The 17968-nt window shown below is 42.0% G+C and overlaps 2 protein-coding genes across 6 annotated transcripts in view; one reads left to right on the top strand and one right to left on the bottom strand.

The window, feature by feature from the left end:
* Window positions 1–5297, bottom strand: part of taok3a (TAO kinase 3a) — a 64600-nt gene extending 59303 nt beyond the window's left edge. The window contains exon 1 of one of the 4 annotated variants that reach the window (XM_076730069.1): window positions 5079–5297. The gene's annotated coding sequence lies outside the window, so the exon portion shown is untranslated. Of the gene's footprint in view, window positions 1–4620; window positions 5005–5078 lie in introns of those variants that run through there. The other 3 variants (XM_076730070.1, XM_076730071.1, XM_076730072.1) reach the window with 3 other exon arrangements.
* Window positions 5298–7581: 2284 nt separating this feature from the next.
* Window positions 7582–16549, top strand: suds3 (SDS3 homolog, SIN3A corepressor complex component). Of its 2 annotated transcripts, none has more exons than XM_076731277.1 (12): window positions 7582–7800; window positions 10436–10505; window positions 10630–10685; window positions 11363–11434; window positions 12121–12140; window positions 12269–12425; window positions 13054–13149; window positions 13300–13361; window positions 13461–13482; window positions 14011–14116; window positions 14970–15054; window positions 15619–16549. In XM_076731277.1, the coding sequence occupies exons 1-12, from the start codon at window positions 7689–7691 to the stop codon at window positions 15715–15717; spliced, it is 957 nt and encodes a 318-aa protein (XP_076587392.1). In that variant the 5' UTR covers window positions 7582–7688; the 3' UTR covers window positions 15718–16549. The 2 variants fall into 2 exon arrangements, with proteins under 2 accessions (XP_076587392.1, XP_076587393.1); XM_076731278.1 differs by lacking the exon at window positions 7582–7800 and adding an exon at window positions 8425–8608.
* Window positions 16550–17968: the final 1419 nt, after the last annotated feature.

Here is a 17968-nt window from a genome sequence, read left to right as displayed (position 1 = left end):
AATTTGAAAGCTTTTCATTGAGCTGCCTCCATGAGCAAAATCTACTGATCACTGTTCAGATTAGATGAATTTGGTACAAATATTTGCTGTCATAAATGCTGGCGTGAACATATTGTAGCGACTGAATAACGATGGTCCTGAAAGCTTGGGTGATGTTTGAGTTTGAGAGGAGTGGGCCCCAACTCCAGTTCTGCTTTACTTTACTCACAAACAAACCCTTTACAGAGCAGAGCATGTAGTCATGTATTTAGCCTGCAGCCAGGGGCTTAAATCCCCCCCCCCCCAAGACTGCTGGTAGTGTCAGGCCATGCCCACATGAAGCTGTCTACATGACTTTTTCTCTTCATTTTGGCCCTCCATCAGTACTCAACCAGCATTTTTCCCACCCAAACATGATAAACTTTGATGATGCTCTCCGCAGCGGTTAAATGCAATACTACTGTGTTGTAGTTTAGTCAGGTTTCATCCAAAATGATGCTTGCACAGACACAGTCAGGTGCTATGTTGCAGTAATGATAAGAAGCCAAGTTTCTGTCAATTCTGGCTCTCTCTGTGATTGCTCAATTTGAACGGCAAAATACAGTATTACACAATACAGGTTTCATCGACAAACTTGGTTTCTCTAACCTGTGTATGAGCAATGGTCTCAGTACACCAGAGTGTGAATTGTTGGTTGCCCTGGTGTGTTTTACTTCTTCACTTGTCTGACAACAAAATAAACAAAAAATATGTCATGAGGGATCATCGTGTCTGACAAAATAATCACAAGGACAACTTCCTAGCTTTTCCTGAGCTTTCAGCTGCATCTCAGAGTCATCCTCAGAAAATTGGGCCTGATGCAAGAACTACTCGTGTGAACAGATTTATTCTAAAGTGGCATGTATGAGTGATTTGAGATCATTTGTGGCATTCCCACTTTTCTTACTCCTATTTTGATTAGTCCGAGTACTATTCTAAGTATGAATGAAAATTAAGACTGATCCAGACCTGTTGTACAAGTCCTGAATGCTCGTCTGACCTAAAAATCATAGCGCCTTAATCTGAATGACTTTAGTTTAAAGGTGATACTGAAATCAACTAAAATAAATATAGGACTAAAAAAGATGTAGTGCAAAATTAGTATTCAGTTCACCATATCATCATCATCATCATCATCATGACCTTCCAATTTACTAAGAGATCTTTTAGATTTTATAGCCTAATTTTTATTGGTATATGTTGGAACAGGAAATACAGTCCAATAGACAATTGTCTTAATAGCTGCCTCAGCCTCTCTTTGCAATCACTGTCCAGGACCAACCTCTTTTTTCACCCAACAGTGTAATTATATCTCAATTATTGTCACATGTCCTTGACCACCTTTTACTTAGCTTTTATTAGTAATGGACCACTCTGGTTTAGAAAGACATTGTAGCGTCTAGCTTTATGACACTTAATGTCACAGTACAAAGCTGCTCTGATGATATATTATAGGCAGCTGTATTATTAATATAATCTAATTCTTTTGGAACATTTTTGTGAATGAACCTCGACCACAAACAGATTATGCTAATGATAAAATCTCATCATGAACAGGTACCATTCACCAACATGAAACAAGCACTTTATGACAAGCTATTGCAGTTAAGAGAGCTTGGTGAATCTGACTTTGAACACTATGCAACATGCATAAAAACAAGAGTGTTTTAGGATATGGCTTGGAAACTATTCTTGCATAAGGCCCACTGTGTGTTTGGATCATGTCTGGATAATGAAATACATTAAGTCTAAATGATCATAGAGAGTGCACTGGAAAAAAAAAAGAAGTGTATTCTGACAATTTGATTTAAGCCTAATCTTGAACGCCATTTAAAGCTGCAGTAGGTCACTTGTTTAAAAGTAATTTTTTTGTCATATTTGCTAAAACTGTCCCTATGCCCAGACAGCACTACATGAAACATGTAATTTGTGAAAAAACCCCGCTCCATTGGTCCCACCTACTGCTCCTACTGCGATTTGCAAGAATCCACTGCACCCGACACAAAACAACCAATCAGAGCCAGAGGAGGGTCAGAGGAAGTGTCTGACATCTGTCAATCACTACTCACACACGCTGCGAACCGCCCCCTCCCTCCGCTCATGCTGCTGGCTGCCTCTCAGTCAAACAGCTCTGTGAACGGCGTCAGGAGGCTAATGAAAGCTATGGCGGAGCAACAGCCACCCGCAAAGGAGAAACTGCCCAAACCGCCACTGCCAACAACAGCATATACGACTAAGACATCAAATAACCATAAAGCTAATATGGTGATTGTCACAGTAACACTCCACAGCACATACGGTATGTTAGCTGCTGTGATGTAGCGGCTGGGCAGAGTTAGCTTGTTTCTGATGCTAAGGCTAACGTTACTGGTTGTCACGGCAGCCGCGCAGACGCTGCAGGGATGAGGGGCTTGGAGGCAGGGCATGAGTGCAGCGGAGAGGGAGGAGGAGTGACGTGAACTTGTGTTGTTTCAAATTTTCAGGCTAAGTCTGCTCTCTTCTTGATCTTACCTACTGCAGCTTTAAACCAGTCCCGTGAGTAAAGCAGTGTCTGTCTTTAGTGTGAACATGGCCTGAGTGTAAGCATGTCTGACTCACGCCCCCACCCCACCCCCTGTCTCTGACAGCCACATCAGCCAATTGTCAAGAGCAGCTGATGTGTCCTTTTCCCAGTGCATCCATCAGCATGTGCACACACACAACACTGGTGCTCAAAGGGATTTGTGCAAATTCACGAGAAGACCCCTGGCTAATGTCTCAGTAATCTCTCACACAGCTCTATAAAAAGACATGACTGTTTGCAATATGTTTATGACTGCTCTGCCTGTCTAAAGGAAGCTTGTTAATCACATTACATATAGTGACCTGTAACATTCAGTGTTTAACCAAGGCCAAATAAACGCAAAGGAGAACATATCAATTCCTTCACTGTACAATAGTCTTGATTATGCGCCTCGCATTTCACAGCGTGCACTATAAAAAGCGTTTACCTGACCAGATGTGGCTGACCTCACTCAGGTCCAACTGTATGAAGAATGAGCATTTAGCACATCATGACCTGAGTAATTTTTTATATTGTGAGTGAAACATTTACCTGAAAATGACAGTCAAACTGAAATCCTGATAAAATACTGAACTGCACTTGCTAGCAACACTAATAAGGAAGCGTGCCACTTTCTGTTCCCTCTCTCGGTTGCATGGTCAATAGGTTGCATATGCTACTAAATAGAGCTGCAACCATTAATTGATTATTTGTCAACTATTAAATTAATCATTAACTATTTTGATAATCTATTAATCATTTTCAGTTTTTTCTTTTAAGGAAAAGTCAGAATTTCTCATTCCAGCTAATTAAATATAAATACTTTGAGGCTTCTTCACTCCTCTGTGACTGCAAACTGAATATCTTTGGGTGGTGGACAAAACATGACATGTGAGGATGTCAAATATATAAATTTAGAAAATAATCACAATAAAAATAATCATTAGTTGCTTTCCTACTACTAGATGTGGGTGATATGAAAAAGGGAGAGGACTTGCACAACAGTCCCGTGCCCTTTGAACAAAATCATGTCGGCTGCAGAACTAAAGTGGGGCACTCAAACTCTTGACTAGACAACAAGGCCAAAATACTGTAAAGAACACAGATTCTCTTAGGTGACATCAGTTTGATGCTACTTACTCAGCATTATCTCATGACAAGTCAACTCTAATTTTGCTAAACAAATGTGTGTGAAATGAGTTGGGTTTTTGTTTTCAGCCACTGTATATCAGTGCTTTGCACGTCTGAGTGGAAAGATAAAGTCTGAAGGCACTACAGCTTCAGTGACATGCAGGTGCAATGCCATAATATGGGAATAGATGCTTTCTTAAAAAGAAATCTTTACAAATGGCACAGTTGAGCGGTGAAACACAGGTCTGCTGCCTCTCACTCATGCGCTCTACACACAAGAGATGACATCATGTTGGGTCAGCTTGGGTTTTGGTGCTCAGCTTGCTATCTGCATCTGCCATTTCGAGCGCGTCACGTTAGCCTACATTTACTTTTAACGCGGGGTATTTAACCAAGCACTGTCCTGCAAGCAGGTGATGAGCCATTGTGCCCTTCACGCCAGTAACGACTTATTTAAAGAATAACACAAGATTAACAAAAAAAAAAAAAAAAGATGAATGACGCGCGGTTATTGCCGTTGGCGCTTTGCATTAAACGTATGCAAAGCAATATTACAATCGATATCGTAAAAACAAACGTGTAAAGGATGCAGATGAAGCACGACTGATTCACGAGTGCAGAGACGTAGTAAATGTAGTAAAATGCGGTTCGGGTCATGTGCAGTGGACGTTACATCGTCTCTCATCCGAAAGCCATTGTGACTGTGTGTTGATAGTAAAATCTCACTCACAACAATGTAGGATACGATGGAAGGTACCACAGTCGTTTCGGATGTGACAGGCTCACGCAGACTGGCCCACATTGCGTGACAATGCTAAAACAACACATAGGACAAGTTTACATAGCCTCCATCCGCCTCGACGGCTTTATAAAAACCTCAACTGTATACTTCACTACAACCTGTCATCCGTTTTGCTCTCCATACTCACCCCCTGAGGGACAAACCAAACGGCAAAGCGTCTCCCCCGCCAGTTCACAACAAATTACAGCGTAGATACGAAGCAGGTGCAGCAAAGCATCAATCAACAAACACGCACTTAGCTCAAGACCTTTAAAAAGCAAACCTACGCACTTAAACCCGGCGAGCCGATGCTGCTCTCCGTACTCACCGCCTCTGAGCAGAGTGGCGTTGAAACAACAAGCCGAACAACGTCGAAAGCAGGCGACGGTGGTCACTCACAACTTCAGGTGCGACCTATAAGCAGCGCTGCTCGTCTATATCCACTTTTACCGCTTTTGACGTTTAGCTACGGTAGCTTAGCCGCTGACACAAGAGGAAGTGTCATGTCAGTCTGAGTGCGCGAGGCTAACACGAGCCGTTTAACCGTTAAGGGGGGAACAAACAGTGACAGCAATACAACAACAGAGAGAGAAGAAAGAGGTTCACCTTGTGTAAAATTCGTCGTCGCTGAAAAGCGTACTCACTCCAGAGGCATTAAGTCCGACTCCGAAGATGTCGGTGCGACTTTGCGAAGTGCTGTCAGTTGGTCTGGACTTCCTGAATGACGGAGCAGCAGGAGCACAACCCCTTGCGCGTGTTTGACAGTTACTTTGACAGACAAGCGGAAATAAAGTTGTCTCGTGTCACGTTAGCAAGGGGTCTACTGAAAACTGTGCACGCTTTAGGTATATTTTGAACAGAATAAACACTGACAATTGATTGTTGCTTCAATCGGTTTACCCACATCATATGGAAAAAAAAAATGCTGCTTAAAAAATATCTTGCCTGATACTGCTTTAAATAACAAGTGCTAATGTAAAAGTAAACGACTAACAACGCGACACCTTATTTCCTTTGCAAATCATTAAAGATGCATGGATTGAGTCATCCCGATTCTGTTGCAACTTCACTGTTGGTGATCCAGCTCGTCTTCTGAATGTACTCGGTACAATGCTGCCACCTGCTGGTGTATCTTTGAAGTTCAATTGTAACACAAAGCACTGCGTTGTACAGTATGTTCGTCGTTATCAGGAATTGATTGGGACCATATACTTTTTTATAAACGGAATGAGAATGTACCTGGAATTACACACGAAAGTGAGCCCCTTGTGTAAAAAAATCCACTTCAGTTAAGGTTGGGAAAGCAAGCCTTTGTGTATTTATTTTATGGCATTACATCCAGTGTCTAGAGGCAAATGATAGTAGTGATAATTTCACTCTTATAGGCAACTGAATACCTTGTTTTTAAATATAACTACTGGATACATTATTTAGAAATCTAAATACCACTGAACCACATAAATGTGTTCAACATTGCTCAAATTCAATTAGTCAAATACTGGTTTGAAAATTAAAGTCAGGTCTAAAAATCAGGTTGCTCAAATTGAATTGGTGAAATTCACATGCCAGAATTCAAGATGTAAAATTCAAGATCACGTAGGAATAAGTAGCCAATCCTGAATGGAACTGCTCAATCAAACAGCCTTGGTCCTATTCATGTTATGTCATCTAAAGGTCTAATCTGCCTAAGATAAAAGTCCCCTTGGTGGCCCAGATGTTCAAGTTTGAAATTGACATGCACAGTGCCTTTCAATCCGTGCCAGTTCACATAGCCCTGATGCTACTTCAGTTTCTTACATGCCTGTCCAACATATTACAGTAAAACAGGATTGGATGTTTCCTGACAAGCCAGATTCATTACACATACAGACTGAGCCACATCTAGAGGTGGCTGGTATTGACACCATATAGGTTATAGAGAGTTCAGGCTGCAACTAACAATTTTTTATATCATCAATTATTTTCTTGGTTAATCAACTAATTATTTGCCTTATAAAATGTCTGAAAAATGTGGGAAAACGTCTGTTATATTTCCCACAGCTCAAGGTGAGGTCTGCAAATGTCTTATTTTGTCTAACCAACAGAATCTGTGTATTTGTAAAGTTGCTGAAATAGCAGAGATCCACCCACTGACCAATCAGCCCAGCACACACCCCAGATGAGACTCAAACCCACAATCTTGTTTTAAGGAGGCCAGTGCAGTGTAGCTCTCATCACGGGGTCATAGCTACCTTTAAAGACAGAGGTGGTGTTCTCCTTATTGTTTCTGGTGTTGTGAGAATCAGTTTGGAACAAGTTTGCATTATACAGTGAACACATTGAAGACAACTTTGTTTCTGAACACTAAATTAAATCGATAAATGTATAAGACTTTATTGATCCCACACGGTGGAAATTAAGTTTTTAAAGTCAGCAAGTATTAAAAAAAAGTAAAAACAGTGGCACAAAAGGGTGAACATAAACAAAGTGTACAGGATACAGAATAGAAAAACGATGTATATGTACAAATAATCGTAAATCATTTAATCAAGACAAAATATTTAGTATGATGTTCCTGGCATTGTAGTGAAGGCTTTATAACACATTTTTTGGGATATATTATAATTGATGACATAGGCTAAACATAATTGATCAGTTGGAAGTGTGGGGGAAATAAAAAAAAGTTTAATGCTCAATTAGAGCCTAAATTGTCAGAAATGTCCAATGAGTGAAGGTGTTTACTACTGGATGAGCATGCTTAAGCACTGGGAAGCAGACGGGAGGCAGGACAACATCTTCAGCGGTGGTGGCTTCATTGAAAACACTGGATTTCATTTATGACCACTCGTATACTTTCGGCGGATCCTGAGTGCAGAAAAACTAAATGGATTGCGAGCCAACCGGGAGCCAAAACAAAGAGACCCCGCAGCCCCTGATGCCCGGAAAATGCCTGTTTAAATGTTTTCATCGTAGATTTAAATGCGCATACAGAAAATAATCTAGTTATCAATTAGTATCATTTATTTCAAAGCATTGATTTTGGGTGTTTTTAAAAATTGATTAAACGTATTTCTTTTCTATATTACACGTTAATATTACAGACATTGTTAACAGGCATAAGGTCAGACAGCTCGATACTCAGAGGTTCTGCCAGTTGTAGGCGCTGTTCCAAGCAAGCTGCAAAAAACACAAATCGATTGTTTATTTTGTGTTTGTTTACATTTTGCAAGCGAACAAATGGCTTCGACTTTGCTATCGCCTATGGTGGATTATTACAATGATGAAGAAGAACTTGATAGCGTGGATGACGACGATGATCGGAGTTTCAGGGGAAGAGATTCGGAAGAAGGTAACGTTAAACGAAATGACCAAAAGCCCCGGCTCGGTCTACTTGTTGGAAAGGAGACGGAAACGCGCGATTATTGCATAAATTCTGATATTTTTTGAAAGTGATCTACAAATTAAGGTCCACGTGGTATGGATTTGACGTAGAGTTTGCTGTGCACTTTTTTGCGCTTCCTAAGTAATAATGTAACTGCTCGTTCGCAGAGCCGACAGACAGTCCGATGCGAGCTTCAGCCACTCGTAGTTAGCTTGCTAGCTACATAGGAAGTTAGCTAACCGACTACCGCCAGTCAAGAAAAAAAAAAAAAAAAATCAAAAGCAGGTCATGTAAGTTGACGTTAAACCAACTAAATCGCTTTTATTGGGTTAACTTTTCCAGTCCTGATAGAAAACTGAGGCCACGGATAACTTCTACATCACAAGTACTGTCAACTTTGTTTGTATGCTAACTAGGTAGCGTCCCAATACTAACCTTACGCGTGAGCATTGATCATCTTTACCACGTTACATGGCATACTAGCGATGTTATTGTGCAGTAAATCGTTGCCAGCATAACTTTAGACAACTCTCAGTCCACCGGGACTAAAACACAGGTTTAATAAATTATTTTCCAAATGGGCTGCATAGCGTAAGTAGCCAGCTAGCTAGCTAGCTACGTAACGTTAGCTTCAAGCATTGACAGGTCGGCAGGCAGGCGAAACCCTGCGTGCTGTGTCCACTGCACTGCCCTTTTCACACTATTCAGTGAGACAGGACGGATTGCAGTGAGAAAGAAAGACAAGAGGAAAGCAAGGCGATGACAGCACTACAAGGTTAGCTAGTTTTCTGACACTGACTTCTAAACGAACAGCCGGACTTATTTTTTTCTTCTCCGTTTATGTTGACGTTTCTGATATGCTTAACTACGTGAGCTAGAATCGGGTGACTCTTTAAACAGCAGACCAGCTAACTTAAGCTAGCGCATTAATGCTAACCGAAAATGAAAGCTGCTGTGTCAGCTTAACACGAATGGGCCTTACCCTTCTCTTGTTTCGTGTCCTGAAGGTAACGCCGACTGACCTAGGTCAGCTGGTGCTTATAAACTTGCCTGCCAAGTTTGCCACATCGCACTAGCCTAAACATGTTAGCTTTGTATGCATTGACATAACGATCAAGTTAGCCAGCGACCGTTTCTGATTAATTCTACCATGCGGCAAATGTTTGACACTCAAAGTAACAACTGTATTTCTGTCGGTCGTTATACCAATGTTATTGCATTAAGTTTTATGTTTGTCTAGCTTAACTTTTTCCCCCGATGTCGATCCGAGAAAGCATAGTGTGCCATCTGGCAGACTCGGATTCCCCCCGGTTTCTTAATCTAACACTGGAGGGCATTCCCAAGCAGGGTGTTCACCATTACCTTACCGGTGCCACGCACGTCCTTTGATCTGCACTTGTCTCTGCTGTCTGTCTGTGGGCTCGCCTTAACAGCAATGACTGGCTCAAACAGCGGCAGCGGCAGGCTGACATGTCGCTGCCTGTGGTGTACCGGGAAAAGTTCAAACTGTTCTGGCAGAAAGGCTTTAGGTCCGCTGAAGATTGTGGTATTTTCAGTTTTGTGTCGCAGGTGAGGTTAGGTTTAGGCAACAAAAGCTGCTTCTGCCAACTGTCACGCACTGACCGTGCCACTCACGCGGTTGACACTTGTCACACGCTCGCGCCACACGTCGTTTTCTCACGCATTAAAAAAAATAAATTCGCAACTGATGACGTCACGGTCAGACAAGACAGAGCAGCAGCTGCACCGAGTTATTCAGACCACCAGGGCGAAAGCGAGATACATTCACAAATGAGTTATGTTGGAGCGCATTCCTGCTGCTCAGGGAGAGTAGTCTCAGTCAGCGGCTCTTGTTGCCAGCTGTGCCATAAAATGTCGTGTCCAAGTGTCGCCTGGGCACACTTTCTCTGGACGTGAAAACACGTCACACAACAAACAACACAAAACAATACACGGAATTTTCAACCAGGGTCAACTTTCCAAAGTGACTGAAAAAATACAAATATGGCAACCATTTGAAAATTCGTTCTGTAAGCCAAAAATGTGCCTCACAAAGACTTTGTTTTATGTCAGGGACTGTATTCAGATGCTAAACAATTAAGCCGTGGAAAGTACATCTATGTGGCACATTTCATACGCCAGGGCAGCACGAAATACTTAATGGAATGCATTAAAAAAAGATAGCATTAAAGCATTTAACATTCAATCCTGTCAGAAAATATTAACTCAGTTATGTCTCAGCCTTCCACACATCTCAATACAGTAAATGTTTAAAAGAAAATTGTGTTGGTAAATACCAAGGTGCACAGATATGTTGCAGAAGGACAGTGAAAGAGTGTGATACATTGCCAACCAAGACCAACACAACACACACACAGAATACACACCAATGCAGAATGGACTCTCAAATTTCTTCATCTCGCTAGCAGACCTGACCTGCCACAAACAGTGGCAGGTCGGTGGCAGTTTGTGTTCTCTTAGCGCAGCAGGCCAATATGATCTCACGTAGAGCATTTTTAAAACAAAGCAGCAGCTTTGGATTTCAGTTGAGACGTACTTTTTGAAATGTGAGTCTCTTCTTCCCGTCATGTCCCTTTTCCAGACACAGAAGATGCCAGTGAAACAGACCTTGCCAAGCACGACGAGGATGACTATGTTGAAATCAAAGAGCAGTAAGTGCTCTGCTCAGCTTTCTTGACCTCACTAAAAATCGTTTGAAGGTGAAAGTTTTGTTTGACTTTGCCCCATGCTCCGTGAAAGGAAATATCCCATTAGCTCTTGTTTATTTCATTGCAGAATGTACCAAGACAAACTGGCCTCTCTGAAAAGACAGTTGCAGCAATTACAAGAAGGTAATCTGTTTTTTCTTTTTTTTCTTATGACTGAAACATGCCAGAAATTTTCCAAATGTGAATAGCTGTTGCTTTTGTTATCTTGTGGGATGTGATATGTGTCAGTGTGGGAATTCAGGGCACAGCCAGATCCTGACTGGTGACTGGCGGTAAGGGATTACATCATCAGGCCATGATGGCAGCTTCAGAGGAAGTTTAAAAGTGCAGCCACTGTCTCTGGCTAAAAAGAGAAACCAGCTGAGGAACAGATGACAACTGCTGCCAAACAGTCTTCCGCCATAGAACAGCTCACTTTGAACTGTCAAGCCTGTCTGCTCATCAGCTGTCCCATGAGCTCTTTATTACTCAGGCTGATGTGGAGTGTAGACATTGTGGAGTGACATGCCGTGGGTGCTTCGTAAATCCAATTGCAGGTAGAATGTCAGTGTAATCTAGTCTAGACGGTGGGTGGGTGATGAGAGAAGCATGTCTTGGATGTCAAAATGTACCTGTGAGGTGTCTAGAAACATTGATGACGTGTGTTAATTAAGCAGCTCGTATTGAAGTTTTCATAATTGAAGAAGGGATTTGCTCTCAGCCTGCACTAGTTATAATTTGATAATGGCACAAAAGCCTTAAAGCAAAAGCTGTGATACTGTAGATCTTCACTTTTGGTGAGTGACACTGTGTCTTTGCAGGTACACTGCAGGAGTATCAGAAGAGAATGAAGAAGCTGGACCAGCAGTACAAAGAGAGACTCCGAAACGCAGGCACGTTGAGCAACGTTTAGAGACAAACTGCACTTTGCTTCTGATGCATTCCTTACCAACAACGTGTGGAGCAGATTGTGAAAATGTTGGAGGGCTTCCTGCCTTAGTTTGTTTTGTTTGGAGAGGGGAGAACATGGGCAGTAAACAGTGCTTCATAACAACTGCTCAGGGTTGAGAACTAGGAAAAGGAAACTTACCCAGACGCAAAAGTTTAAGCGTGTAAGAAGAGAAGTGTTGACAGCATGGAAGTTGACAGCAACTGCAGTCTGGACAAATGCTTTTACACACACACACACACACACACACACACACACACACACGAACATTAGAAATGATAAATGATGGCAAACAGTGTAATGTTGTGCAGACACTGTACGAATTAACCACTACTTTTTGTCCTGGCTAATTTATTAGCAGTCTAATTTCCCTCATGGCTGCTGCCAAAATATTTGTAGTAAACTGTAGTGAACTTGTTTCTGTATTTTACATGTTGTGGTTGATTGTTGTCTTGACCTCTTGTCTTTTTTCTCTCGTTATTTCTGTTCAAATTAGAATTTCACAAATTTACGCTGCCTTTCTCTCTTTTTTTTGTCAGCATTTTGAGGAAGCGAAGCGAGCTTGTTTGAGTAAAACTTAGTTTGAATAGGAAATGACACAAACACTTATGTTTCTCTTCCCCTTTACAGATCTGTTTCTCCAGCTCGAGGTGAGTATGATTTATCCTGGTGACCAACTGATGTAGTTCACACAGAATTGCACACTTTCGCTTTTTTGGGTAAACCGGGGAACACATCCCTCCTTTTCCCATCATCTCTATCTCGTCACCTTCTACAGACAGAGCAGGTGGAGAGGAACTACATCAAGGAGAAGAAGGCAGCGGTGAAGGAGTTTGACGATAAAAAAGTTGAACTGAAGGAAAACCTAATCGCAGAGCTGGAGGAGAAGAAGAAAATGATTGAGAACGAAAAATTAACAATGGAGCTGACAGGCGGTAAGAGAGCCAGAGCTGGATTATTAATCAGGCACTTGTTCAGCAGAAGAGACAGAAATGAGGGAGGAAAAAAATGAATGTGGATGGAAGTGAGTCTTTCTACAAACTTTTACATGAGGTTGTCTGATTAAAGTAGAACTTTCAGATGCAGTTATTTAAGATTTAAAACCTTGCTGTCTGTGTGGGCATGTGTGGGTTTAGGGGTGGATGGTATGGCCCAGAAATAATGATTTTCTTGACAATGCGACAAAATATGCAGTACAAGTCATCAAAGATACGGTGATGCTATCTGAGCCAGGGTCATCTGTCTGAATTCTCCTCGTGGGACTTCTGGCTCCCCTCGTACTAAGCCGGGTGCTTCTGCTTGAGCTGGTGGAATAAGTTAGTTGTATTGCCCCTGTTGTTACAGTCTTCTTGCACTTTTTACATCTTACCGTGGTTTGTTGTACATCTGATCTTTTGTAACCAAACCACTTCCACAAACTCCTAGCTGGCAGCAAAGTTACATTTTGCTTTCAGCCATGCTTGTTTTTACTGTAACAGATTTTTGTAACTGATTATAAGTTTTGCTCTTTTTGGTAAAGTTTTTGTTGATTCTCAGTTTGTCATTTTTTTCTTTCATACGTAGACTCAATGGAGGTAAAACCTATCATGACTCGGAAACTGAGAAGACGGCCCAACGATCCAGTCCCAATACCAGACAAACGGAGAAAACCTGCACCAGATATCCTTCACATAAACATGCAGTCTCTGATTAGCTGCAGTTAGCTGTCACTTTAGATCAGTCAGTGAGAGGGTCAGTTCTACGTCTGTGGTACTGGCTAAGTTCCACAGCTAAGTGGTGCTTTAAAATGCCTTCCTTAACTCTGCAAACCTCAGCTAAATTATTTGTTAACAGATGAACAGATAATGGAAGATCTAAGAACACTTAATAAGGTAAGTGTTTCTGATATTTTTGTTATATATATTGTGTGTCACTACTGAATCTTGTGTTTAAGTTTTTCTTTTAAAAACTTGCCACCTTCTCTTTTGCAGCTTAAGTCACCAAAACGGCCAGGTATGTCAGTGCTCAGCTTTGCACTTAATTTCTACTTGTCAATCACAATGAATTCTCAAAAAAAATGACTGATCATTTTGGGAAATATTTAGTTTCCAGAAATGATGGAGTTGGAAGGGAAAATTGATACCGCTCTCTGTCTGTACACCAAATATGAAATTTCAGCCAGCAGCTGGTTAGCTTAGCTTAGCTTAGCTTAGCACAAAGACTGGGAACAGATGGAAAAGCTAACCCTGCTAGGTCCAAAGATAAAGAAATCTGGACTCGGTCTTGGTCAGGAGAAGTATCCTCCTGAAGTCTACTTATCACCATGAAGTTTCCAGGCAGCTGGCAGAAGTCTCCCAACTAAGCGGGGTGCACAACCCCCCCCCCCCCCATAACACCGCTGAGTTTGCTACCTGTTTCTAGTCTAAATGCTAAGCTAAGCTAACCAGCTGCTGGTTGTTACTACATATTGAGCAGACAGACAAGAGAAGTTGTAAAGAAGTTTTGCATGGTGATGCTAATCAGGTGATTCTCCCTCTTCAGTGTCTCCCTCGTCTCCAGAGCACGTCCCCTCCGCTCCCATGGAGAACCCCTCCCAGCGTTATGAAGCCCGCATCGAGGAGGGGAAACTTTACTACGACAAAAGATGGTGAATTTGAAATTTCGTCCTCAAAACGGGCCCTGACATTGTGCCATTTGTCACAAAGCTTGACTATACTGTGCTGTCCCACTAGATGGCCACATTGCCAAGGCTTGGATGGCTTTGGCGTTTGGTTGGTCTGCAAAAGATGTTTATTTTCTAACCACTTTGATGGCAGCCTCTTTATCTACAAAAAGAGATATTTCTTAGGAGCAACTGAATAAGTGCTGGTGCTTGAAACCACCATAAAGACACATATTCAGAGAAGGTGGCTGCATTAGAGCCAGTGCTGCACTTTGCTGTTATGCAGAGATAAAGAGAATGGAAATCCACAACCAGACTCCACTCTGATGCCCTCCTGGGTGAGTGCAGAGATCTGCATCAGACATGTGTCAGAGCATAAGGTCATTTGACGAGGGGTAGAAATAGGAGAATTCTGTCTTATTAGCTGCTGATATTGACAGAGGAAGTTCAGAGGAGCGAGCTGTGAGGTATGTGCACTTCTACTTTCAAGGCAAAGTCTCATTTATTCCACCACCGTCAAGCCTTCTCAAAGAGCTGCAGGGAGACACATGCGCCATTATTCTTCAGTGGGCCCTTAATGATCAAATGCTTTGGCTGTCAGTCTCTTCCCCTGGGTTGGCTCCGTCCTCTGACAGTTTTAGAGCCATTAAAAAAAAAAAGATTTTTTTTGTTTGTTTTGACTTTCCAATCCAATTATCTATTTAGTGCCATCTCAAGAGGAATGTGGTTAATTCAGATGGGTAAAATGATGTGTGATGAATGCCTCTCCTGTCTGCACTTGTGCCTATCCCTCATTGCTCACCTTGAATGTTGGTGTGTTGTGTTTTTATGCTGCCAGGTACCACAAGAGCCAGGCCATCTACCTGGAGTCAAAGGACAACACAAAGATCAGCTGTGTCATCAGCTCGGTGGGGACCAATGAGGTGAGCTTCAGCTCCTGTCACATTTAGAACAGGGTTTACTGTAAAGATGAGCCCGGCGTTATTCTCTGTTTGCCTTTATTGTCAACAAATCCCATTGAAAGACCGATGAATTCATCATCCTAACAGGTGTTGCCTGTGTACCCAGAGCTTGATATATCTTGTTCCTGTGTGCCATAAAGCACATTTTTCATCCAGAAACCATTAAAAACACATCAGTGCATTGGATGATATGTTCCTTCATAACTGTGAGCACACATTGTGCTCTATTTTGACTCAACACCACACTCCACCATGCTGCTGTAAATACGTATCAGAGCATCAAATGTGTATTAATCCACACCTGAAAATAGTCCCCAATAAATGCACCTGTTTGACCAATGACAAGTGCTAATTTCCCACTCAAGTCAACACAAGACTGTCACTAAGATGCAACGATGGCTGGAAAAGGAAAATGTGTCGGTCTTGTGGTTGATAACGGTGGTTTCTGCTGACTTGTCTTCCTTTGGAAAGCATCATTTCTAAATGACTATATTGAGAGGGATTGTCTCTCTCTTTGTTCTCCAGATTTGGGTGAGGAAGACGAGTGACAGTACAAAGATGAGGATCTACCTGGGACAGCTGCAGAGGGGAGCGTTTGTCATCCGTCGACGATCGGCTGCATGAAACATTACCCCGCCCCTCCCCACCCAATCCCCATCTGTTCAACTATCCATCCATCCACCCACTTGTTCATCCACTGTTTCCCTATTTGGTGCATCTAAGTTGAGTTTGACATGCGGCCTCTTATTCTTCATCATATACATTATCCCTAATGCAGTCCTCCGTGGCCATGAATGTCTCATCAGACTTTATCTGTTTTTCCACGTAAACCAAATGCAAGTATAGTAATAGTGGTCATATATACAGCTGACTGTTTTCCAGCATTATTTGTCACTATGTGGCATGGGCGTGACGGCAGTTAGTGGCCATAAAGGAGCATACTTGGATTTTTGTGTCATGCTGTCACCACAAATCTTTTCCAGTCTTATTTCGAGTTCTCATTAAGTTATTTTTCTGGAAGAGCCTCATGTTGACCGACAGACGCTGTCTTCAAGCCTTTAAAACTGTCTGACTGATGACCGGCAACAATGCAAACACTGGAAAACCGATGAGGGATTGCTTGCAGGTTGCAGTTACAGTTGTCTTGTACGAGGAACTGCGCCATCAAAAGAATACGCCCTTTGCACTGTCATCAAGAAATGGAGGCTGCTTGTAATGCTGGTTTGTAATGGTTTGTCCTGATAATATCTTTAGACGTCCTTTGTATTAAACCTTTCATTTGTCATTTCAAACAATGTTTTTTTTGTTTTGTTTTTTTTTCAGTTTTTTGTCATCCTCTCCATGTATCAACAATTTGGATGAGTTCAGCTGCCTTTTGCATGTGGACCATTAAGTTGACTGTTGATTTGTACTGTGTTGCATTTTATTAAAATGTTTTCTGCCTTTTATCAAGTTAATGAAAAGATTAATTGCTTTAATATTTTTTGAAATAACACAAACACGTTTGCTGGCATTAAACTAGTCTTGGTAATCAGAGTTAGATCCGGAGCCTCCTCTTGGCTGTAGCATCTCTTGAGCTCTGCGAGGCTGTGCTAAATGCTAATGTCAACGTGCTAACAAGCTGATGTTAAGCAGGTATGCTGTTTATCATGTTCACCATCTTAGTTTGGTGTGTAAGCATTTTGTGATTTGCACTAATGCAAAGTACAGCAGAGGCTGATGGGAAGTCAGTATTGGTCATGAGCCCAAGTTTTGGACACATCGACCTGTTGATGGTGCTCAAGGAAAAGTTAGATGATCACTGAAGTCATTGAGTTCCATCCTCTGGGAACCATGAATGAAGTGAAAAAGAGTTCTGCTGGTACTGTTTATGTCTGAGTTTAAGGCTGCATTACTGCATTTTGGCTGTTTGGGGGCTGCAGAAATAAGCTGTGAGCACAGCGCTGATATCACCTTCTAAGTTGATTTGGCTAACTTATTTGCACACGGTCGCCTATTTACACATCCAACAAATACAGAACAAATTTAATCATTTGAAGTTGCATTTCTGGTGACCTGATCAAACCTGGCTCATTAGCTGCTAAATGCTCCACTATGTTCACTGGCTAGTTACTCACTGTTGTTCAGTACTGAGCAGCTAGCATCCAGCTAGCTTTTTTTCAGCAAAACAGCTGTGCATTCTGTCATCTCAGTGCTCTGTTCATATCATCTGTAATGGAATATTTTCCTCCATCACATTGATTTGCCAGCGTCTCAATTTAATCAGCCCGACCAAGTCACCTCACAGTTCCACTGCACTCACACAGGTGCTCTCAACCATCCCTCCACTTTGTAAACAGCTGAATTATTTGGCATTCAGCGGAGGTCTCTGCTGGCCGAGCAGCCTGCCTTTTCCCTCTTGTGTGTCCTACCGCTTTAACCGGATGGCATGTTTCACTTCGCCTGACTTAATGACACAGCCTGACAAGGAGGGCAATTACTGTTTTGCCATGCTGCACAAAATGCAAGGCCTATCTCAAAAGGCTTGTTGTCCAGAAGCCGTCAGGTGTGATTGCTCAGTCTCCTGCGAAGGCATGAAACGAGTTGATAGTGAATGTGATGCCCATCTGCTCCCTTTATTGCATCCCGTGTCTGGTTTTTGATGCAGGCCAGAGAAACCTACACTGAGATGCTTAATGTGAAATGTGTGTTGACATCAGTTTAATATCTAACCACTGTTTCATCGCAGTCGGGCCATTTTAGGGGATCTGGAGTCAGAGCCAGGGACCCCAACTGTGGCTGCTGTGTTATTGTATTACTTCATAAAACATTTTGAGTTGTTTATTTGGATTCATCTGCAGTATTACACTGAATACACAATGTAACTAAGCAAACC

Source organism: Chaetodon auriga, chromosome 5 (genome assembly GCF_051107435.1).
Source record: "Chaetodon auriga isolate fChaAug3 chromosome 5, fChaAug3.hap1, whole genome shotgun sequence".
Taxonomy (NCBI): domain Eukaryota; kingdom Metazoa; phylum Chordata; class Actinopteri; order Chaetodontiformes; family Chaetodontidae; genus Chaetodon; species Chaetodon auriga.
This window is presented reverse-complemented; position numbering and strand designations above follow the sequence as displayed.